Consider the following 24,441-nt stretch of genomic DNA (forward strand, 5'->3'; position numbering starts at 1 on the left):
TGAGTGTCCATCTGTCCGCTCGACTATCTGCTGGTCCCACTGTCTGTCTGAGTGTCCATCTGTCAGCTCGACTATCCGCTGGTCCTTCTGTCTGTCTGAGTGTCCATCTATCCGCTCGACTATCCGCTGGTCCCACTGTCTGTCTGAGTGTCCATCTATCCGCTCGACTATCCGCTGGTCCCACTGTCTGTCTGAGTGTCCATCTGTCCGCTCGACTATCCGCTGGTCGCACTGTCTGTCTGAGTGTCCATCTGTCCGCTCGACTATCTGCTGGTCCCACTGTCTGTCTGAGTGTCCATCTGTCCGCTCGACTATCTGCTGGTCCCACTGTCTATCTGAGTGTCCATCTGTCCGCTCGACTATCTGCTGGTCCCACTGTCTGTCTGAGTGTCCATCTGTCCGCTCGACTTTCTGCTGGTCCTTCTGTCTGTCTGAGTGTCCATCTATCCGCTCGACTATCTGCTGGTCCCACTGTCTGTCTGAGTGTCCATCTGTCCGCTCGACTATCCGCTGGTCCCACTGTCTGTCTGAGTGTCCATCTATCCGCTCGACTATCCGCTGGTCCCACTGTCTGTCTGAGTGTCCATCTGTCCACTCGACTATCTGCTGGTCCCACTGTCTGTCTGAGTGTCCATCTGTCCACTCGACTATCTGCTGGTCCCACTGTCTGTCTGAGTGTCCATCTGTCCGCTCGACTATCCGCTGGTCCCACTGTCTGTCTGAGTGTCCATCTATCCGCTCGACTATCCGCTGGTCCCACTGTCTGTCTGAGTGTCCATCTGTCCGCTCGACTATCTGCTGGTCCCACTGCCTGTCTGAGTGTCCATCTGTCCGCTCGACTATCCGCTGGTCCTTCTGTCTGTCTGAGTGTCCATCTGTCCGCTCAACTATCTGCTGGTCCCACTGTCTGTCTGAGTGTCCATCTATCCGCTCGACTATCTGCTGGTCCCACTGTCTGTCTGAGTGTCCATCTGTCCGCTCGACTTTCTGCTGGTCCTTCTGTCTGTCTGAGTGTCCATCTATCCGCTCGACTATCTGCTGGTCCCACTGTCTGTCTGAGTGTCCATCTGTCCGCTCGACTATCCGCTGGTCCCACTGTCTGTCTGAGTGTCCATCTATCCGCTCGACTATCCGCTGGTCCCACTGTCTGTCTGAGTGTCCATCTGTCCACTCGACTATCTGCTGGTCCCACTGTCTGTCTGAGTGTCCATCTGTCCACTCGACTATCTGCTGGTCCCACTGTCTGTCTGAGTGTCCATCTGTCCGCTCGACTATCCGCTGGTCCCACTGTCTGTCTGAGTGTCCATCTATCCGCTCGACTATCCGCTGGTCCCACTGTCTGTCTGAGTGTCCATCTGTCCGCTCGACTATCTGCTGGTCCCACTGCCTGTCTGAGTGTCCATCTGTCCGCTCGACTATCCGCTGGTCCCACTGTCTGTCTGAGTGTCCATCTGTCCGCTCGACTATCCGCTGGTCCCACTGTCTGTCTGAGTGTCCATCTGTCCGCTCGAATATCTGCTGGTCCCACTGCCTGTCTGAGTGTCCATCTGTCCGCTCGACTATCCGCTGGTCCTTCTGTCTGTCTGAGTGTCCATCTGTCCGCTCAACTATCTGCTGGTCCCACTGTCTGTCTGAGTGTCCATCTGTCCGCTCGACTATCCGCTGGTCGCACTGTTTGTCTGAGTGTCCATCTATCCGCTCGACTATCCGCTGGTCCCACTGTCTGTCTGAGTGTCCATCTGTCCGCTCGACTATCTGCTGGTCCCACTGTCTGTCTGAGTGTCCATCTGTCCGCTCGACTATCTGCTGGTCCCACTGTCTGTCTGAGTGTCCATCTGTCCGCTCGACTATCCGCTGGTCCTTCTGTCTGTCTGAGTGTCCATCTGTCCGCTCGACTATCCGCTGGTCCTTCTGTCTGTCTGAGTGTCCATCTATCCGCTCGACTATCCACTGGTCCTTCTGTCTGTCCGCTGGTGACGAGCCGCCCCCCTCTGCGCCGGTGGCGTCTCACGGCGCCTGACTGGCGACTCGCATCGGCGCCTCGTCCCAGCGCATTACAGGAAGGGCACCCTCAGTGGCAGCTGCCCCTGCGTGGCGCGAGGCGGCTCGCTGGCACGTGGCGCCAGGCTGCCAGTAAGGGGGTGGCGAGTGGCACGCGCGTGTCTGTGGCGTGCGCATGGGCGCCACGGTGGCTAGGAGATGTTGACTACCTCGCCTGGTATGCAGGAGGTCGTGGGTTCGACCCCGACCCTGATGCCTGCTGTATATTTGGAGTCTGCGTGTCTCTCTCTCCTCGTGGCCACGTGTATTTTTCTCCGGGTCCTCTGGTTTTCTCCTCTAGATTGAGAATAGAAATCACGCGTTTAGCGTATTCGGCTGCTATACATTTCCACGTGGTGATGATGATGATGATAAGCCACTTCGTTGAGCTGTCATTTGTGGCAGCCAGGTCGCTTCTGAAAAAGAGTCATACAGCTCAGTGGGCCCTGACCTGGTAAAATAAATAATTAATGTTTCATGTCGGACTTTTTTCGCGCCGTACGTAGCCAACAGCACTAATCAGTGGTGCGGGGGGACAGCAAACTGAAGACATGAGTTTTCAATGCGGAGTGGTGTGTGGTGTGTGTGTGTGTGGTGTGTATGTGTGGTGTGTGTGTGTGGTGTGCGTGGTGTGTGTGTGGTGTGCGTGGTGTGTGTGTGTGGTGTGTGTGCGTGGTGTGTGTGGTGTCTGTGTGGTGTGTGTGTGTGGTGTGTTTGGTGTGTGTGTCGTGTGTGTGTGGTGTGGTGTGTGTGTGGTGTGGTGTGTGTGTGTGGAGTGTGTGTGTGGTGTGTGTGTGGTGTGTGTGTGGTGTGTGTGGTGTTGGTGTGTGTGTGGTGTTGGTGTGGTGTGTGTGTGGTGTGTGTGTGGTGTGTGTGGTGAGGTGTGTGGTGTGTGTGTGTGTGGTGTGTGTGTGTGTGGTGTGGTGTGTGTGTGGTGTATGTGTGGTGTGTGTGTATGTGTGGTGTGTGTTTGGTGTGTGTGTGTTTGTGTGTGGTGTGTGTGTGGTGTGTGTGTGGTGTGTGTTTGGTGTGTGTGTATTTGTGTGGTGTGTGTGTGTGGTGTGTGTGTGTGGTGTGTGTGTGGTGTGTGTGTGGTGTGTGTGTGGTGTGTGTGTGGTGTGTGTGCGTGGTGTGTGTGATGTGCGGTGTGTGTGCGTGGTGTGTGTGGTGTGTGGGTGTGTGGTGTGTGTGGTGTGGATGGTGTGGTGTGGGTGTGGTGTGTGTGTGTGTGGTGTGTGTCTGTTTGGTGTGTATGTGTGGTGTGTGTGTGTGGTGTGCGTGGTGTATGTGTGTGGTGTGCGTGGTGTGTGTATGTGGTGTGTGTGCCTGGTGTGTGTGTGGTGTGTGTGGTGTGTTTGGTGTGTGTGTCGTGTGTGTGTGGTGTGGTGTGTGTGTGGTGTGGTGTGTGTGTGTGTGGAGTGTGTGTGGTGTGTGTGTGGTGTGTGTGGTGTTGGTGTGTGTGTGGTGTTGGTGTGTGTGTGGTGTTGGTGTGGTGTGTGTGTGGTGTGTGTGTGGTGTGTGTGGTGAGGTGTGTGGTGTGTGTGTGTGGTGTGTTTGTGTGGTGTGGTGTGTGTGTGGTGTATGTGTGGTGTGTGGGGTGTGTGGTGTGTGTTTGGTGTGTGTGTGTTTGTGTGTTGTGTGTGTGTGGTGTGTGTGTGGTGTGTGTGGGTGTGTGTGGTGTGTGTGTGGTGTGTGTGTGGTGTGTGTTTGGTGTGTGTGCGTGGTGTGTGTGGTGTGCGGTGTGTGTGCGTGGTGTGTGTGGTGTGTGGTGTGTGTGGTGTGGATGGTGTGGTGTGTGCGGTGTATGTGTGTGGTGTGTGTGTGTGTGGTGTGTGTGTGGTGTGTGTGTGGTGTGTTTATGGTGTGTGTGTGGTGTGTGGTGTGTGTTTGTGTGGTGTGTGTTTGTGTGGTGTGTGTGGTGTGTGTGTGTGTGGTGTGTGTGGTGTGTGTGTGGTGTGTGTGTGGTTTGTGTGTGTGTGGTGTGTCTGGTGTGTGTGGTGTGTGTGTTGGTGTGTGTGTGGTGTGTCGTGTGGTGTGTGGTGTGTGTGTGGTGTGTGTGGTGTGTGTGTGTGGTTTGTGTGTGGTGTGTGTGGGATGTGTGTGTGGTGTGTGTGGTGTGTGTGTGGTGTGTGTGGTGTGTGTGTGGTGTGTGGTGTGTGTGTGGTGTGTGTGTGTGTGTGTTGTGTGTGTGTGGTGTGTGTGGTGTGTGTGTGGTGTGTGTGTGTGTGGTGTGTGGTGTGTGTGGTGTGTGTGGTGTGTGTGGTGTGTGTGTGGTGTGTATGTGGTGTGTGTGTGGTGTGTGTGTGTATGTGGTGTGTGTATGTGTGGTGTATGTGGTGTGTGTGGTGTGTGTGGTGTGTGTGGTGTGTATGTGGTGTGTGTGTGGTGTGTGTGTATGTGGTGTGTGTGTGTGGTGTGTGTGTGGTGTGTGTGTGGTGTGTATGTGGTGTGTATGTGGTGTTTGTGGTGTGTGTGGTGTGTGTGGTGTGTGTGTGGTGTGCATGTGGTGTGTGTGTGGTGTGTGTGTGGTGTGTGTGTGTGTGGTGTGTGTGTGGTGTGTGTGTGGTGTGTATGTGGTGTGTGTGGTGTGTGTGGTGTGTGTGGTGTGTATGTGGTGTGTGTGTGTGGTGTGTGTGTGTATGTGGTGTGTGTGTGTGTGTGTGGTGTGTGTGTGGTGTGTGTGTGGTGTGTATGTGGTGTGTGTGTGTGTGTGGTGTGTGTGTGGTGTGTATGTGGTGTGTGTGTGGTGTGTGTGTGTATGTGTTGTGTGTGTGGTGTGTGTGTGTGTGGTGTGTGTGTGGTGTGTGTGTGGTGTGTATGTGGTGTGTGTGGTGTGTGTGGTGTGTGTGTGGTGTGTATGTGGTGTGTGTGTGGTGTGTGTGTGTATGTGGTGTGTGTGTGTGTGGTGTGTGTGTGGTGTGTGTGTGGTGTGTATGTGGTGTGTGTGGTGTGTGTGGTGTGTGTGTGGTGTGTGTGTGGTGTGTGTGTGGTGTGTGTGTATGTGGTGTGTGTGTGTGGTGTGTGTGTGGTGTGTGTGTGGTGTGTATGTGGTGTTTGTGGTGTGTGTGGTGTGTGTGGTGTGTGTGTGGTGTGCGTGTGGTGTGTGTGGTGTGTGTGTGGTGTGTGTGTGTGTGGTGTGTGTGTGGTGTGTGTGTGGTGTGTATGTGGTGTGTGTGGTGTGTGTGGTGTGTGTGTGTGGTGTGTATGTGGTGTGTGTGTGTGGTGTGTGTGTGTATGTGGTGTGTGTGTGTGGTGTGTGTGTGGTGTGTGTGTGGTGTGTATGTGGTGTGTGTGGTGTGTGTGGTGTGTGTGTGGTGTGTATGTGGTGTGTGTGTGGTGTGTGTGTGTATGTGTTGTGTGTGTGGTGTGTGTGTGTGTGGTGTGTGTGTGGTGTGTGTGTGGTGTGTATGTGGTGTGTGTGGTGTGTGTGGTGTGTGTGTGGTGTGTATGTGGTGTGTGTGTGGTGTGTGTGTGTATGTGGTGTGTGTGTGTGTGGTGTGTGTGTGGTGTGTGTGTGGTGTGTATGTGGTGTGTGTGGTGTGTGTGGTGTGTGTGTGGTGTGTATGTGGTGTGTGTGTGGTGTGTGTGTGTATGTGGTGTGTGTGTGGTGTGTGTGGTGTGTGTGTGGTGTGGTGTGTGTGACGATGGTGACGTGACCGTGTTCCCCCCCCGCGCCCCGCTGCTCTCCCCACAGCACGATCCGCTGCTGCTTCATGGTGCTCAAGCAGCGTGAGTTTGCGCGACCCCGAGGCGACCCTGACCCCACCACTGACCCTGACCTGACCCTGACCTGACCCAACCCAACTTTGACCCTGACCCTGATCCTAACCTGGACCCCGACTCTGACCTCGATCCTGACCCCAACCCCGACCCCAACCCCCACCCCAACCCCGACCCCTCACTCACTGCGTCCCAGTTTCACTCTGTTCGCCCATGAGGGGGCTAGTGGGGGTTGTGAAAGGGGGGGTTGTGGGTGGGGTCAGGAGTTGTGGGCGGGGTCAGTGGGGGGTCTGGGCGGAGAGAGCGGGGTGTGGGCGGGGTCAGCAGTTGTGGGCGGGGTCATTGTGGGTGGGCGGGGTCAGGAGTTGTGGGCGGGTTAAAAGGAGTGGGCGGGGCTAGTGCGGGTGGGCGGGGCTAGTGGAGGTTGGTGGAGCAGCAAGGTAAGAGTAATAATACTGGTAGGAACCTCCTGGTACCACCAGCCCACAGGGGATTATTGTGTCCGTCCGTCGTGCAGGGAGGGGCTGGGTGGGGAGGGAGAGGCGGTGAGGATGGGGAGGGTGGGGAGGGGCTGGGTGGGGAGGGTGGAGCTGGGTGGAGAGGGGAGGGTGGGGAGGGGCTGAGTTGGGAGGGTTGGGAGGGCCTCGGTGGGGAGGGTGGGGCTGGGTGGGGAGGGGCTGGTCACCCCGTGGTGCCCTTATAAAACTCAACGTTTAACCTACTCACGCCGGCTTGTGCCCGCCCTCACAGTCGGGCATATTTGCGGAATACACCACGCCGCCGTTGACCCTGGCCATTGACCGAGCAACCCGACGTTCCTACCAGCCCCCTCCGCAGGAGGAATGTGTTAACAATTAACGCTTCCTCGACGTTTGGATTTTGTCTCAAGAGCTGGAAATTCTGGGCCAGGAGCACATCCAGTCGGCCCTGGAGCTCACCAAGGAGTACAAGAAGATGGAGGACTTCCGCATGAAGCAGAAGGATCGCTTCACCAAGGTGACCGGAGCTCTCAAGGGCAAGGCGACCTCGGCCAATGGAGGCCAATGGAGGCCAATGGAGGCCAATGGAGGCCAATGGAGGCCAATGTGATTCGCGGTCTGAATTGTTGGGGGCAACCCTCCGAGTAGCACGCTTGGCTACGTACGTTGCGCAAAAGAGTTCGGCATGCATACATCGAGTGATCTGGGCTATTGAGGTCAGCGTGACCTGGAACTTAGAGGGTTTTTTTTATGTTGGGTTGGCGAGCGAGTTGGTGAGTGAGCAGACGAGTCTGCGATTGAATTCATGAGCAATCAGGTGGGTTGCTGAGTGGATGGGTGAGCGGTTGAGTGAGTGGATGAATAATTGATTGAGTGATCAAGTGGGTTGGTGAGCGAGTGGATGAGCGATTAAGTAAGTGGATGCATGAGTTCAGGGGTGGTTGAGTAAATGGGTGAGTGGATGAGCGAGTGAGTGGATGAGTGATTGAGTTAGTGGATGAGTGAATGAGTGAGTGAATGAGTGAATGAGTGAGTGCATGAGTGAGATATTTAGTCAGTGAATGAATGATTGAATGAGTGAGTGGATGAGTGAGTGGATGAGTGAATGAGTGAGTGGATGAGTGAGTGCATGGGTGGATGAGTGAGTGAGTGGATGAGTGAGTGCATGGGTGGATGAGTGAGTGAATGAGTGAGTGAGTGAATAAGTGAGTGGATAAATGAGTGAATGAGTGAGTGCATGGGTGGTTGAGTGCATGGGTGGTTGAGTGAGTGGATGAGTGAATGAGTGAGTGGATGCGTGAGTGGATGAGTGAATGAGTGAGTGCATTGGTGGTTGAGTGAGTGGATGAGTGAATGAGTGAGTGGATGAGTGAATGAGTGAGTGCATTGGTGGTTGAGTGAGTGGATGAGTGAATGAGTGAGTGGATGACTGAATGAGTGAGTGGATGAGTGAGTGCATGGGTGGATGAGTGAGTGAGTGGATGAGTGAGTGAGTGAGTGGATAAATGAGTGAATGAGTGAGTGCATGGGTGGTTGAGTGCATGGGTGGTGGAGTGAGTGGATGAGTGAGTGCATGGGTGGTTGAGTGAGTGGATGAGTGAATGAATGAGTGGATGAGTGAATGAGTGAGTGGATGAGTGAATGAGTGAGTGTATGAGTAAATGAGTGAGTGCATGGGTGGTTGAGTGAGTGGATGAGTGAGTGAATGGGTGGATGAGTGAATGAATGAGTGAGTGAATGAATGAGTGAGAGAGTGAGTGAATGAGTGAGTGAGTGAGTGAATGAATGAGTGAATGAGTGAGTAAGTGGATGGGTGATCTACGAGACAGCAGCGGTGCCCTCCCTCCCCTGCGCTGGCAGAACAAACGGCCCTCCTGACCTCGATTTGACCTTCGCAGGTGGACAATCAGATGAGCAGCCTGCACAAGCAGAAGCAAGCCCTGTGGAAGAAACTCACCGATGTGAGTCTTGCCGCTCCTGTCACGCCACGATCCGATTGCTCCGGTCCGGGTTTTCACTAAACCGGGGGTTCCGCCCCGGGTTTCACGATCCGGGTTTGACAATCTGGGGTTTTACTCCGGGTTCATGACCCACAGAGACCCATAGACTCACACAGAGACCCATGAACAGTGAGAGACAGAATAACAACAAAATCCAGAAAAACGCATGTCAAAAATTTTATAAATTGATTTGCATTTAAATGAGGGAAATAAGTATTTGACCCCCTCTCAATCAGAATTATTTCTGGCTCCCAGGTGTCTTTTATACAGGTAACGAGCTGAGATTAGGAGCACACTCTTAAAGGGAGTGCTCCTAATCTCAGCTTGTTACCTGTATAAAAGACATCTATTCACAGAAGCAATCAATCAATCAGATTACAAACTCTCCACCATGGCCAAGACCAAAGAGCTCTCCAAAGATGTCAGGGACAAGATTGTAGACCTACACAAGGCTGGAATGGGCTACAAGACCATCGCCAAGCAGCTTGGTGAGAAGGTGACAACAGTTGGTGCGATTAGTGGCAAATGGAAGAAACACAAAAGAACTGTCAATCTCCCTCGGCCTGGGGCTCCATGCAAGATCTCACCTCGTGGAGTTGCAATGATCATGAGAACGGTGAGGAATCAGCCCAGAACTACACGGGAGGATCTTGTCAATGATCTTAAGGCAGCTGGGACCATAGTCACCAAGAAAACAGTTGGTAACACACTACGCCGTGAAGGACTGAAATCCTGCAGCGCCCGCAAGGTCCCCCTGCTCAAGAAAGCACATATACATGCCCGTCTGAAGTTTGCCAATGAACATCTGAATGATTCAGTGGACAACTGGGTGAAAGTGTTGTGGTCAGATGAGACCAAAATGCAGCTCTTTGGCATCAACTCAACTCGCCGTGTTTGAAGGAGGAGGAATGCTGCCTATGACCCCAAGAACACCATCTCCACCGTCAAACATGGAGGTGGAAACATTATGCTTTGGGGGTGTTTTTCTGCTAAGGGGACAGGACAACTTCACCACATCAAAGGGACGATGGACGGGGCCATGTACCGTCAAATCTTGGGTGAGGACCTCCTTCCTTCAGCCAGGGCATTGAAAATGGGTCGTGGATGGGTATTCCAGCATGACAATGACCCAAAACACACGGCCAAGGCAACAAAGGAGTGGCTCAAGAAGAAGCACATTAAGGTCCTGGAGTGGCCTAGCCAGTCTCCAGACCTTAATCCCATATAAAATCTGTGGAGGGAGCTGAAGGTTCGAGTTGCTAAACGTCAGTCTCGAAACTTTTATGACTTGGAGAAGATCTGCAAAGAGGAGTGGGACAAAATCCCTCCTGAGATGTGTGCAAACCTGGTGGCCAACTACAAGAAACGTCTGACCTCTGTGATTGCCAACAACGGTTTTGCCACCAAGTATTAAGTCATGTTTTGCAGAGGGGTCAAATACTTATTTCCCTCATTAAAATGCAAATCAATTTATAACATTTTTGACATGCGTTTTTCCGGATTTTTTAGTTGTTATTCTGTCTTTCACTGTTCAAATAAACCTACCATTAAAATTATAGAGTGATCATTGTCAGTGGGCAAACGTACAAAATCAGCAGGGGGATCAAATACTTTTTTCCCTCACTGTACTCGCACATCGACCAATAGACTCACACAGAGACCCATAGACTCACACAGAGACCCATAGACTCACACAGAGACCCATAGACTCACCATCGTCACCAATGTCAGCACCACGAGTCACCTGAACCACCGCAACCTTTTACCAGTTGGCTCTTGGCCTTCTCTTCCAGTCCAAGAGGTCGCACGAGGCCAAGTGCCGCGACCTGCTGGAGGCGGAGTGCAACCGCGACCGCTCGGCCAACAGCCTCAACGTCAAGCTCGTCGAAAAGGTCGCTCGCTCAGTCGCTCAGTCAGTCGCTCAGTCAGTCGCTCAGTCAGTCAGTCAGTCGCTCAGTCAGTCGGTCAGTCAGTCGGTCGGTCAGTCAGTCGGTCAGTCAGTCACTCGCTCAGTCAGTCAGTCGCTCAGTCAGTCAGTCAGTCGCTCAGTCAGTTGCTCAGTCGCTCGCTCAATCAGTCGCTCAGTCAGTCAGTCGCTCAGTCAGTCGCTCAGTCAGTCAGTCGGTCAGGAGGCGGAGTGCAACCGCGACCGCTCGGCCAACAGCCTCAACGCCAAGCTCGTCGAAAAGGTCGCTTGCTCAGTCGCTCGCTCAGTCAGTCGCTCAGTCAGTCGGTCAGTCAGTCGGTCGCTCAGTCAGTCAGTCGGTCGCTCAGTCAGTCAGTCGGTCAGTCAGTCAGTCGGTCGGTCGGTCAGTCAGTCAGTCGCTCAGTCAGTCGGTCAGTCAGTCGCTCAGTCAGTCAGTCAGTCGCTCAGTCAGTCAGTCGCTCAGTCAGTCAGTCGCTCAGTCAGTCACTCAGTCAGTCACTCAGTCAGTCGCTCACTCAGTCAGTCGCTCAGTCAGTCAGTCACTCAGTCGCTCGCTCAGTCAGTCGGTCAGTCAGTCGGTCAGTCAGTTGCTCAGTCAGTCGCTCAGTCAGTCGCTCAGTCAGTCAGTTGCTCAGTCAGTCGGTCAGTCAGTCGGTCGGTCAGTCAGTCAGTCACTCGCTCAGTCAGTCAGTCGCTCAGTCAGTCAGTCAGTCGCTCAGTCAGTTGCTCAGTCGCTCGCTCAATCAGTCGCACAGTCAGTCAGTCGCTCAGTCAGTCGCTCAGTCAGTCAGTCGGTCAGGAGGAGGAGTGCAACCGCGACCGCTCGGCCAACAGCCTCAACGCCAAGCTCGTCGAAAAGGTCGCTTGCTCAGTGGCTCGCTCAGTCAGTCGCTCAGTCAGTCGGTCAGTCAGTCAGTCGGTCGCTCAGTCAGTCATTCGGTCGCTCAGTCAGTCAGTCGGTCAGTCAGTCGGTCGGTCGGTCGGTCAGTCAGTCAGTCGCTCAGTCAGTCGGTCAGTCAGTCAGTCAGTCGCTCAGTCAGTCAGTCAGTCGCTCAGTCAGTCAGTCGCTCAGTCAGTCACTCAATCAGTCGCTCAGTCAGTCGCTCACTCAGTCAGTCGCTCAGTCAGTCAGTCACTCAGTCGCTCGCTCAGTCAGTCGCTCGCTCAGTCAGTCGGTCAGTCAGTCGGTCAGTCAGTTGCTCAGTCAGTCGCTCAGTCAGTCGCTCAGTCAGTCAGTCACTCAGTCAGTCACTCAGTCACTCAGTCAGTCAGTCACTCAGTCGGTCCGTCAGTCGCTCAGTCAGTCACTCAGTCAGTCACTCAGTCAGTCAATCAGTCACTCAGTCAGTCACTCAGTCAGTCGGTCAGTCACTCAGTCAGTCAGTCGCTCAGTCAGTCGCTCAGTCAGTCACTCAGTCAGTCACTCAGTCAGTCACTCAGTCAGTTGGTCAGTCAGTCGCTCAGTCAGTCACTCAGTCAGTCGCTCAATCAGTCGCTCAGTCAGTCACTCAGTCACTCAGTCAGTCACTCAGTCAGTCACGCAGTCAGTTGGTCAGTCAGTCGCTCAGTCAGTCACTCAGTTAGTCGCTCAGTCAGTCACTAAGTCAGTCACTCAGTGAGTCGGTCAGTCAGTCGCTCAGTCAGTCACTCACTCAGTCACTCAGTCAGTCGGTCAGTCAGTCACTCAGTCAGTCAGTCAGTCACTCAGTCAGTCGGTCACTCAGTCAGTCGCTCAGTCAGTCGCTCAGTCAGTCACTCAGTCAGTCGCTCAGTCAGTCGCTCAGTCAGTCGCTCAGTAAGTCACTCAGTCAGTCGCTCAGTCAGTCGCTCAGTCAGTCACTCAGTCAGTCGGTCAGTCAGTCACGCAGTCAGTCACTCAGTCAGTAAGTCAGTCAGTCACTCAGTCAGTCGGTCAGTCAGTCACGCAGTCAGTCGGTCAGTCAGTCGGTCAGTCAGTCGCTCAGTCAGTCGCTCAGTCAGTAAGTCAGTCAGTCACTCAGTCAGTCGGTCAGTCCACTTGTGACTGTTCCACCTGTGACTGTTCCACCTGTGACTGTGTTCCACCTGTGACTGTGTTCCACTTGTGACTGTGTTCCACCTGTGACCGTATTCCACCTGTGACTGTTCCACCTGTGACTGTGTTCCACCTGTGACTGTGTTCCACCTGTGATTGTGTTCCACCAGTGACTGTGTTCCACCAGTGACTGTGTTCCACCTGTGACTGTTCCACCTGGGACTGTGTTCCACCTGTGACCGTATTCCACCTGTGACTGTTCCACCTGTGACTGTGTTCCACCTGTGACTGTGTTCCACCTGTGACTGTGTTCCACCTGTGACTGTGTTCCACCTGTGATTGTGTTCCACCAGTGACAGTGTTCCACCAGTGACTGTGTTCCACCTGTGACTGTGTTCCACCTGTGACTGTGTTCCACCTGTGACTGCGTCCCACCTGTGACTGTGTTCCACCTGTGACTGTGTTCCACCTGTGACTGTGTTCCACCTGTGACTGTTCCACCTGTGACTGTGTTCTACCTGTGACTGTGTTCCACCTGTGATTGTGTTCCACCAGTGACTGTGTTCCACCAGTGACTGTGTTCCACCTGTGACTGTGTTCCACCTGTGACTGTTCCACCTGTGACTTGTTCCACCAGTAACTGTGTTCCACCTGTGACTGTGTTCCACCTGTGACTGTTCCACCTGTGACTGTGTTCCACCTGTGACCGTATTCCACCTGTGACTGTGTTTCACCTGTGACTGTGTTCCACCTGTGACTGTGTTCCACCTGTGACCGTATTCCACCTGTGACTGTGTTCCACCTGTGACTGTGTTCCACCTGTGACTGTGTTCCACTTGTGACTGTGTTCCACCTGTGACTGTGTTCCACCTGTGACTGTGTTCCACTTGTGACTGTGTTCCACCTGTGACTTGTTCCACCTGTGACTTGTTCCACTTGTGACTGTGTTCCACTTGTGACTGTGTTCCACCTGTGACTGTGTTCCACCTGTGACTGTGTTCCACTTGTGACTGTGTTCCACCTGTGACTGTGTTCCACCTGTGACTGTGTTCCACCTGTGACTTGTTCCACCTGTGACTTGTTCCACTTGTGACTGTATTCCACCTGAGACTGTGTTCCACTTGTGGCTGTGTTCCACTTGTGGCTGTGTTCCACCTGTGACCGTATTCCACCTGAGACTGTGTTCCACTTGTGGCTGTGTTCCACTTGTGACTGTGTTCCACCTGCGACTGTTCCACCTGTGACTGTGTTCCACCTGAGACTGTGTTCCGCCTGTGACTGTTCCACCTGTGACTGTGTTCCACCTGAGACTGTGTTCCGCCTGTGACTGTTCCACCTGTGACTGTGTTCCACCTGTGTCTGTGTTCCACCTCTGCCCGCAGAGCAAGCAGAGGGTGGACAATTGCTACCAGGCGATGATGGAAGCTGGTAAGAGTCGCCCGTGCACTCTGGCCACCGCATTGTTGTCGTGAGTGTTTGTGTGTGTTAGTTTGTTTGTGTGTGTTTGTGTCTGTGTGAACGTGTGTGTGAACGTATGTGTGTGTGTTAGTGTGTGTGTGTGTGTGTGTTAGTGTGTGTGAACGTGTGTGTGTTAGTGTGTGTGTTAGTGTGTTTGTGTGTGTGTGTGAACGTGTGTGTGTGTAAACGTGTGTGTGTTAGTGTGTTTGTGTGTGTGTGAACGTGTGTGCGTGAACGTGTGCGTGTTAGTGTGTGTGTTAGTGTGTTTGTATGTTTGTGTGTGTGAACGTGTGTGTGTGTGAACGTGTGTGTGTTCGTGTGTTTGTGTGTGTGAACGTGTGTGTGTTAGTGTGTTTGTATGTTTGTTTGTGTGTGTGTGAACGTGTGTGTGTGAACGTGTGTTTGTGTGTGTTAGTGTGTTTGTATGTGTGTGTGTGTTAGTGTGACCATAGGGTGCACAGGTGGTGCATCAGCCAGCCATCTCATTCAGTCGACCGATGGTACCTATGTCTGTCCCGTGACCTCCTGCCAGCGGGAGTTCGACACTTCACTTGGCGTTCGCGTGCACATGGCCTGGCACAAGCGCCGTGGTGACGTCACCGTCACTTAGTGGTGAATGGCGGTTGTTGTTGTGTGCGCGTGTATGCGTGCAGCGCTACGAATCGGCGACCCAAGTTTTCTTCCCGCTCACGGCCAATACCGGTGACGATTATCTAAACCGGTCCTGGCACTCCCCTAAGTCGACTAAGCCTCAAATAAGTACCTGGTGCGATGTGTAAACATGGCCACCAGGGAGACAAAGGCGGCCGGGCGTAGTGCTGGCCACCCACCCCCTCGTGAGCCGAGGCGGCCTTCGTAGGTGCTACTTGCCAACAGCACTTGCCCCAACAGTCTGTGAAGGCTACACGGGGGATCTTTGTCTTTGTTGTGTGTGTGTGCGCGTGTTTTAATCATTCAGTTGTAGTTTAGTGCTCGACGTTCCTAGAAACCTGCTCGTAGGTTTAGGGAATATACGAGGCAAAGGCTGTAGGATTACCCGGGCAAACACGCGACGTCTGGGCGTCGTTGGCCCCGCACGGCACGTGCACTGAGATGATGGACGTGGTAGGAATGATGGACGTGGTAGAGATGATGGACGTGGTAGAGATGATGGACGTGGTAGGGATGATGGACGTGGTAGAGATGATGGACGTGGTAGAGATGATGGACGTGGTAGGGATGATGGACGTGGTAGAGATGATGGACGTGGTAGGGATGATGGACGTGGTAGGGATGATGGACGTGGTAGAGATGATGGACGTGGCAGGGATGATGGACGTGGTAGGGATGATGGACGTGGCAGGGATGATGGACGTGGTAGGGATGATGGACGTGGCAGGGATGATGGACGTGGTAGAGATGATGGACGTGGTAGAGATGATGGACGTGGTAGGGATGATGGACGTGGCAGGGATGATGGACGTGGTAGGGATGATGGACGTGGCAGGGATGATGGACGTGGCAGGGATGATGGACGTGGCAGGGATGATGGACGTGGCAGGGATGATGGACGTGGCAGGGATGATGGACGTGGTAGGGATGATGGACGTAGCAGGGATGATGGACGTGGTAGGGATGATGGACGTGGCAGGGATGATGGACGTGGCAGGGATGATGGACGTGGCAGGGATGATGGACGTGCAGGGATGATGGACGTGGTAGGGATGATGGACGTGGCAGGGATGATGGACGTGGCAGGGATGATGGACGTGGTAGGGATGATGGACGTGGTAGGGATGATGGACGTGGCAGGGATGATGGACGTGGTAGGGATGATGGACGTGGCAGGGATGATGGACGTGGCAGGGATGATGGACGTGGCAGGGATGATGGACGTGGTAGGGATGATGGACATGGTAGGGATGATGGACGTAGTAGGGATGATGGACGTGGTAGGGATGATGGACGTGGCAGGGATGATGGACGTGGCAGGGATGATGGATGTGGTAGGGATGATGGACGTGGTAGGGATGATGGACGTGGTAGGGATGATGGACGTGGCAGGGATGATGGATGTGGCAGGGATGATGGACGTGGCAGGGATGATGGATGTGGCAGGGATGATGGACGTGGCAGGGATGATGGACGTGGCAGGGATGATGGACGTGGCAGGGATGATGGATGTGGCAGGGATGATGGACGTGGTAGGGATGATGGACGTGGTAGGGATGATGGACGTGGCAGGGATGATGGATGTGGCAGGGATGATGGACGTGGCAGGGATGATGGATGTGGCAGGGATGATGGACGTGGCAGGGATGATGGACGTGGCAGGGATGATGGACGTGGTAGAGATGATGGACGTGGTAGGGATGATGGACGTGGCAGGGATGATGGACGTGGCAGGGATGATGGACGTGGCAGGGATGATGGATGTGGCAGGGATGATGGACGTGGCAGGGATGATGGACGTGGCAGGGATGATGGACGTGGCAGGGATGATGGACGTGGCAGGGATGATGGACGTGGCAGGGATGATGGACGTGGCAGGGATGATGGACGTGGCAGGGATGATTGACGTGGTAGAGATGATGGACGTGGCAGGGATGATGGACGTGGCAGGGATGATGGACGTGGTAGGGATGATGGACGTGGCAGGGATGATGGACGTGGCAGGGATGATGGACGTGGCAGGGATGATGGACGTGGTAGGGTGGTCGCCAGACGGTCGCGACCAGGGCGGTTCTGGACGTGCCTCCTCTTTGGCGTCACTCTCGTGCGGCATATGGTGGCTGGGGAAGTGTCGCGTCCCCTTGCTCTGCGGTGATCCCGAGCGTCACTTGAAGGAGGAGGAGAATGTGAAGGTGAAGAAGCAGTTTAACAATAATGATAAAAATAATCAATCATGACGCACGAAGACGTGAGAGTAAGGTATATAGAAGGTTGTTTGGGCGAGATCACGTGACGATAAATGTGTCGTTAAACCCACCACCACCCGACACAGCCACTTAATCAGGGGTTTGTCACGTGAATAAAACATGGACAATTAGCTACTCGTACTGCACTAATCGGTGTGTAGTGAGTCCAACTCAGTCGCAGACGTTGTCTTGGGAGCAACACTATTTATTACACACAACATCACGTAACCTACACTCGGGTGTTGAACGCCCATCTAACCACGCTACGGCAGAACTAGACACGGGTCGCTATCCCGGCCCGGACCACGAGCTGGGTCCTGGACCGCGTGGCTCGAGGCTTCTTCAACCCGACGTGGATCTTCTTCACCAGCGACGAACCCCGAGCCGCTCACGGGGGGGCCCCGTTATATCGGCCCGGGCTGGGGCTGGCTCCGCCCCTCGCCCCGCCCACCTTCTAGTTCTCTCTCTGGCTCTTTCTCGAAGGCTTCCGAGAGCTCCTCTATACCACGTGACCGCCCAGCGGCCCCCGTCCACCGGTGGCCCCCCTCCAACATCATCCGGTCACTTGTCGGCAGGTCAACCAGCGTATCGTGCCCCAGCGTAACCCTGGCTGGCTGACGCTCTCTCTCGCTCCCTCACGGGGAGCCCGCACTGCACACTGTACGTGGTGCCTCCGTGCTGACCAGCGGTCACCCAAGCCCCGCTAGAGCTGGTGGTACCACGCACAGTAACTGTGCTGCCCGTAATGACAACACATTACCCGCCGAGACTTCGCAAGCCCAGCACTACACGGTGACATTCACAGTCACTGCAGGTCTGTTGGAGAGTAAACCCAGCAACGTTTACAATTCGAGTACTGCAGAAGATAGACTCAGGCATTGGGATGTGGTTTTCCCGACTCGAGTTACACTGTGCGTGGTGCCACTTTGTCGGTGGGACGGAAGCCGGAGGGAGAAGCCGGAGGAGGTGAATCCCTGTGCAGAACAGCGTGGGAGAGAGAGCAGAAGGGAACGTGAAACAAACAAAACAACTCCACCCAAGAAGGCATCTCAGACGTAGCTCTGTGAGTTCTACTTCCGTGGCGGGAGGGGGGGGGGGGGCTCCCCGGGCTCCGTTCCCCAGCACGAAGGGTGAGCGGGGCTTGGGGGTCGCGGGATCTCTCGGAGATTTCCAGACGGATTCTTCACCGGTCTCGGGGAGAGGAAAATAAAATAGGCGCCATTTATTTATTTATTTCATCTTTTCTTAAACCGAATCCAGGGAAAGGCGTTCGTCCCGCCGACCCCGTCCGCCGCACCGACCACAACCGAAGTACTCTCAAAGCGACCCCCGCCGGTACCGCTTGGCTGGGTGGGCGCAGGCCTTCATCCAGCAGTGGATTGACGAAGGGCCGACACGGAGAGCAGCGGGTCCAAACGCCCCGGCTCCGAGCCAAAAGATGCGATCCCACGCCATGCCCCACGGTCGCACGCGGAGGTTTAATTGTTCTGTAATGTTTTTACATTTATTTGACCAGGTCAGGCCCCACTGAGCTTTGTGCAGCTCTCTTTTTCAGAAGCGACCTGGCGACCACAAATGATAGCGCACCGAAGTGGCTCATCATCATCATCGTCATCATCATCGTCATCGTTGTCATCGTCATCGTTGTCACGTGGACATTTATAGCAGCAGCCAAATACTGTGAACGCGCGACGTGGATTCTAAACTTGGAGGGAAAAACCGGAGGACCCGGAGAAAAATCCACGCGGCCACGAGGAGAGAGACACGGAAACTCCAAATATACAGCAGCAGGCGTCAGGGTCGGGATCGAACCCACGACCTCCTGCATACCAGGCGAGGCAGTCAACATCCTCTAGCCACCGGGGCGGGAGCAGAAGGGGATGTAATTTTTTTTTCCTTTTTGCGGTTTTATTATTTTTTTATTTCGCAACGAAATAAAAAAAAACGAGAGATGAGGTGGGGGAGATGAGGGGGGGGAATGAGGGGGGGGGAGAGAGGGGGGGGGGGAAAGAGAGGGGGGGGAGAGAGGGGGGGTGAGGGGGGGGGGCGAGAGAGGGGGGGCGAGAGAGGGGGGGGGCGAGAGAGGGGGCGAGAGAGGGTGGGGGGCGAGAGTGGGGGGGGGCGAGAGTGGGGGGGGGCGAGGAGAGGGGGGGGGCGAGAGAGGGGGGGGGCGAGAGGGGGGGGGGGTCGAGAGAGGGGGGAGGACGAGAGAGGGGGGGCGCGAGAGGGGGGGGCGAGAGAGAGGGGGGCGAGAAGATAGACTGCAGCTGGGGGGGCGAGAGAGAGAGGGGGGGAGGGGAGACTTGCCGTGCCTGCTGGCTCCACAGTCAGAGCGCGAGTTCATAACGAACCGGGAACTTCCCGCCGGCGCGGCTGGAAATGCACGTGGCAGTGATCCTTCGCGGTCGGAGTCACGGGGCGGCGAGAGGGGAAGTGGGCCACAGATCGTGAATATTGTCGTCGTCGTCGTGATGATGATGATATCTCCTCTCATCATTCGTGTTGTCGTCGTTTTCTGTCTTGCCGGGTGTTGTTCACTTCGTGCGTGCGGATTGGCAGAGTGAGGCTTCGCCGCGGGCCGGCTGGATGGGGGGGCGGCAGCCACAACTGTTGCTGGCAACAACAACAACAACATTGCCCGAGCTCTGTGGTTCTATGTTAGGATCTTTGGCCGAACTCCCAACATTTAAGCCAGCAACGGAGAACACGTGTTGGTGGTGCTGGTGGTGGTGGTGCAGGTGGTGATGGTGGTGCTGGTAGTGGTGGTGATAGTGGTGCTGGTGGTGGTGCTGATGGTGGTGGTGGTGGTGATGGTGGTGCTGATGGTGGTGCTGGTGTTCCGCAAGTGGTGGCATCAGCGAACACCTATGGTGGTCGGCACAGTCCACCTATGTGGTGGTGTGGCTATGACCACGCCTGGTGACCGTTGTCTCACCGGTGCTGAACAACAATTTAAGGCTGAGTCGATCTCGGGACGGCATATAGACACATACACTTATGTACAAAGACACCCCGTGTAGCCTCAACAGACTGTTGCGGCATTTGTTGTTAGCGAGCACCTATGAAGGCCGGCACGGCATACAAATGGGTGGGTGGCCAGCACCCCCTAGTGGCGAAGTTGACACACCGCATTAGGTATTCATTTGAGGCTGAGTCGACCTAGGAGAGGCCCAAGGCCGGTTCAGATAATCGTCACCGGTGTTGGCCGTGAGCGGCAATCGAACTCGGTCCGCCGGGTCCGTAGCGCTAACCGCTGGCCCACCGCTCCCATCACGGTGAATACACCACCACAGCCGCAGCAGCAACAGCGGCAGCGTTCACCAGGGCGGCCGGCCGGATCCGAATCGCGAAGTTCCGCGGCAAATCGGAAAACAACGCTCGCTAGGAGGTCCCACCCTGGGGGTCCCCGGGGTCCCACCCTGGGGGTCCCACCCTGGGGGTCCCACCCTGGGGGGTCCCACCCTAGGGGTCCCACCCTGGGGGGTCCCACCCTAGGGGGTCCCACCCTGGGGGGTCCCACCCTGGGGGGTCCCACCCTGGGGGGTCCCACCCTAGGGGTCCCACCCTGGGGGGTCCCACCCTAGGGGGTCCCACCCTGGGGGTCCCACCCTGGGGGGTCCCACCCTGGGGGTCCCACCCTGGGGGTCCCACCCTCGGGGTCCCACCCTGGGGGTTCCCACCCTAGGGGTCCCCGGGGTCCCACCCTGGGGGTCCCACCCTGGGGGTCCCACCCTGGGGGTCCCACCCTCGGGGTTCCACCCTGGGGGGGTCCCACCCTAGGGGTCCCCGGGGTCCCACCCTCGGGGTCCCACCCTGGGGGGTCCCACCCTAGGGGTCCCACCCTGGGGGGTCCCACCCTAGGGTTCCCGACGAGACCACGCTTTTCTGAGGCGTCGTTTGCGGTGGCCGCGTCGCTTCCCACAACCAGTGACTGCCGCCGTGGGCTCTGCCCGGTGGGATGGGGATGGCTTAGTGACGGGTCTGTTTGTTTACCCTCCCTGTGCTTTAAACTCCTGTCGTGTTTGTTGTTGTGTTTGTTGTTGTGTTTGTTGTCGTGTTTGTTGTTGTGACCTTCTGACCCCGTGCCCCTACCACTGGACGACTGTGGGAAGAAAGAGCTTGAAAGCTCATGGGAGTCCTCCTGCCGGAAAAATACCGATTCTGATTCTGACTGCTGAGAGTCACTCCTCTATCCCCCGTGCCCCCCCCCGTGCCCCCCCCCGTGCCCCCCCCCTTGTGCCTACCCCCTGTGCCCCCCCCGTGCCCCCCCTTGTGCCCCCCCCCTCCCCACAGACGTGGCCTACAAGCAGAACGTGGAGCTCATTGAGAGGACGCGGGTCGAGTGGGAGATGGTCCACGAGCGAGCCACCGTGGTCAGCCCCATGCCCCCCCCTCCCCCATCGCCCGCTGTCATCGTTGTACCGCACTTCTATGGCACCCTCCTGGGGCTCGCTCCCCCAGCCTCGAGCGGGTGCGCTGAAAGCTCGTGCTCACTGCTGGGAGACGCGGTGGTGAGGAGATGTTAACTCCCTCGCCTGGTATACAGGAGGTCGTGGGTTCCATCCCGACCCTGACACCTGCTGTATATTTGGAGTTTGTGTGTCTCTCTCTCATCATCATCACGGTGGCGAGGAGATGTTAACTCCCTCGCCTGGTCTACAGGAGGTCGTGGGTTCCATCCCGACCCTGATGATGCCTTTTGTATATTTGGAGTTTGGGTGCCTCTCTCATCATCATCATCACGGTGGCTAGGAGATGTTAACTACCTCGCCTGGTCTACAGGAGGTCGTGGGTTCTATCCCGACCCTGATGATGCCTTTTGTATATTTGGAGTTTGGGTGTCTCTCTATCATCATCATCATCATCACGGTGGCTAGGAGATGTTAACTCCCTCGCCTGGTCTACAGGAGGTCGTGGGTTCCATCCCGACCCTGACGCCTGCTGCTGTGTATTTAGAGTTTGGGTGTCTCTCTATCTCATCATCATCACGGTGGCTAGGAGATGTTGACTACCTCGCCTGGTATACAGGAGGTCGTGGGTTCCATCCCGACCCTGGCGCCTGCTCTCTCCTTGCGGTCGCGTGGATTTGTTCCCAGTCTCCTCTGGGTTTTCCCTCCATATTCACAATCAATGTCCACGTGATGGTGGTGATGGTGGTGATGATGATAATGAGGCCCACTTCGTAGAGATACCCTTGGTGATGGCCAGGCAGCTTCTGACAAAGAGCTACACATATCAGTGGGGTCTCATACCTGGTCAAATAAAATAAAACAGTTTAGTCCAATCCCACTCCGCACTGACCGGCGTGGTGAAGTATGGTCAAATACCGCCTCCCGCCCCCCCCCCCCCCCTCCCGCGGCGTGGGGGAGAGATCATCATCACCATGATCATCCAGCAGTGGATTGACAAAACAGGGGCTGCACGTTTACATTAGAACTGCCCCGGGTGGGCCCCCTAAGTGAGCCAAACACCGCGTAGTGAGAGCTGTCGTTGCGTCCGCCATGAGGGTGTCAACCCGCAGCGCTGCGCCGCTGAGCACAGTGCCGACACACGGTTGCCCGAGCTCGTGCCGACCTGTGCGTGCGTTGAACTTGTGTCGCGCCACCGTGCGTAGTCAACCGCGACAATCAGAGGCGCGGTGGAGTGGGGGGGGGACATCAAACCAAACAGATAAAATGGGAAAGCAATGAGTTTGTCAACCTGGATGACGATTTTAAAGTGCCGCAGCTCCCAGTAGCTCCCTAATACCGGAAGGGAAGAGCGTTCCAGACGGCCGCAGAAGCAGCGCGTCTGAAAGGGCTGTGCGACGATTCGCCGCCCACTATTCTTTGTTGGACGCCCTCGATATATCGAGGGTGTTGTCGGCCCAATGAGTGAGTTGTTTACACGTGCGGGAGGAAACCGGAGCGCTGGGAGAAAGCTCATGCGTGCGTGCGTGCGAGGGGGAAACGCTCTATCTCCACCAACGTCGCCCTACGTCGACCCAACGTTGGCATGCGGTTTGAACCGTCGGCCCAACGTCGGGCCGACGTTTGTGCGCCGGGTGAGTGCGGTGGCCGTGCTGACGACGCGTCCCGACCCGCGCGCAGCTGTACGAGCAGCTGGAGTGGGAGCGCCTGAACTTCGCTCGCAACGCCATGTGGGTGCACAGCAACCAGCTGTCTCAGCAGTGCGTCAAGGACGACCAGGTGGGGCCCACGCTCACCCACCCTCACCACGCTCACCCACCCTCACCCACCCTCACCACGCTCACCCACCCTCACCACGCTCACCCACCCTCACCACCCTCACCACGCTCACCCACCCTCACCACGCTCACCCACCCTCACCCACCCTCACCACGCTCACCCACCCTCACCACGCTCACCCACCCTCACCCACCCTCACCACGCTCACCCACCCTCACCCACCCTCACCACCCTCACCACGCTCACCCACCCTCACCACGCTCACCCACCATCACCACGCTCACCCACCCTCACCACGCTCACCCACCCTCACCACGCTCACCCATCCTCACCACGCTCACCCACCCTCACCACGCTCACCCACCCTCACCACGCTCACCCACCCTCACCACGCTCACCCACCCTCACCCACCCTCACCACGTTCACCCACCCTCACCACGCTCACCCACCCTCACCACGCTCACCCACCCTCACCACGCTCACCCACCCTCACCACGCTCACCCACCCTCACCACGCTCACCCACCCTCACCACGCTCACCCACCCTCACCACGCTTACCCATCCTCACCACGCTCACCCTCCCTCACCACTCACCCATGGTCGTGGTTGATGTAGCTGTGACTGTGGTTGTCCTCGTATTGGGGGTGGTTGTTGTTGTGGTTTATACAAGTGATGTGTTTGTTGTGGTCATTGTGGTTACGGTTGTTGAGGTCATGGTGGTTGTTGTTGTGGTCATCGTGGTTGTGGTGTTTGTTGTGGTTGTGGTGGTCATGGTGGTTGTTGCGGTTGTTGTGGGAGTTGTGGTTGTTGTGGTTGTGATATTGTTGCTATGATCATGGTGGTTGTTGTGGTGGTGGGTTTTGGTTGTGGTGGTTGTTGGTGTGGTTTTGGTGGTTGTTGTGATCATGGTGGTTGTTTTTGTTGTGGTCATGGTTGTTGTGGTTGTTGTAGTTGTGTTGGTTGTTGTTGTTGGGGTGGTTGTGGTGATTGTTGTGGTGGTGGTTGTGGTTGTAGGCGTACGAAGAAGTGCGGCTGTCGCTGGAGAAGAGCGACGTCCAGGATGACATCAACTGCTTCGTGAAGAGCAAGCAGACCGGGGAGCGCAAGCCGGGTACGGCACGCGCGGAGACGAGCGTTCAGTACGATCCGTATCAGCAAAGTCGTCGATTGGGCAGGTTGCACGTGGTAGTGGGGTAAGGTGTGGGCACTCCATCCCTTCTGAAGCCTACTGGCCAACATGGAAGAGTAGGCCAAACACCCTCTCAGCTGCGTCATTTTCAACTTCACAGCAGCAGCAGTGTACTTACAGCACTGCCCTCTGCTGCCCCCATTTGTTCGTACGTCCAACTTTACTCCCGTCAATTACAAACGTGTTGTACGGCGTGTACACTAAACATGGGGAATGGCTTTAAAAGTTGTATAATCTCCTGTAGATGTAGATGTCACTGGTTCATCATGTTCTGCAGATGTAGATGCCACTGGTTCTTCACGTTCAGCAGATGTAGATGTCACTGGTTCTTCACGTTCTGCAGATGTTGATGCCACTGGTTCTTCACGTTCTGTAGATGTATATGTCACTGGTTCTTCAGGTTCTGCAGATGTAGATGCCACTGGTTCTTCACGTTCTGCAGATGTAGATACCACTGGTTCTTCATGTTCTGCAGATGTAGATGCCACTGGTTCTTCATGTTCTGTAGATGTAGAAAGCCACTGGTT

The 24,441-nt window shown here is 55.6% G+C and overlaps 1 protein-coding gene across 2 annotated transcripts in view; it reads left to right on the forward strand.

Moving 5' to 3' along the window:
- Window positions 1-24,441, forward strand: part of LOC144949193 (proline-serine-threonine phosphatase-interacting protein 1-like) — a 60,234-nt gene that overhangs the window by 6,300 nt on the left and 29,493 nt on the right. For both annotated transcript variants that reach the window (XR_013640256.1, XM_078879082.1), the window contains exons 4-11: window positions 5,735-5,769; window positions 6,650-6,756; window positions 8,138-8,200; window positions 10,033-10,131; window positions 13,563-13,608; window positions 20,829-20,908; window positions 22,625-22,723; window positions 23,740-23,836. Coding sequence is in view for 1 of the 2 variants with exons in the window: in XM_078879082.1 (XP_078735208.1) it covers window positions 5,735-5,769; window positions 6,650-6,756; window positions 8,138-8,200; window positions 10,033-10,131; window positions 13,563-13,608; window positions 20,829-20,908; window positions 22,625-22,723; window positions 23,740-23,836 (626 nt within the window). In the remaining variant the exon portion in view is untranslated. The remainder of the gene's footprint in view (window positions 1-5,734; window positions 5,770-6,649; window positions 6,757-8,137; window positions 8,201-10,032; window positions 10,132-13,562; window positions 13,609-20,828; window positions 20,909-22,624; window positions 22,724-23,739; window positions 23,837-24,441) is intronic.

This window comes from Lampetra fluviatilis, chromosome 53 (genome assembly GCF_964198595.1).
Source record: "Lampetra fluviatilis chromosome 53, kcLamFluv1.1, whole genome shotgun sequence".
Taxonomy (NCBI): domain Eukaryota; kingdom Metazoa; phylum Chordata; class Hyperoartia; order Petromyzontiformes; family Petromyzontidae; genus Lampetra; species Lampetra fluviatilis.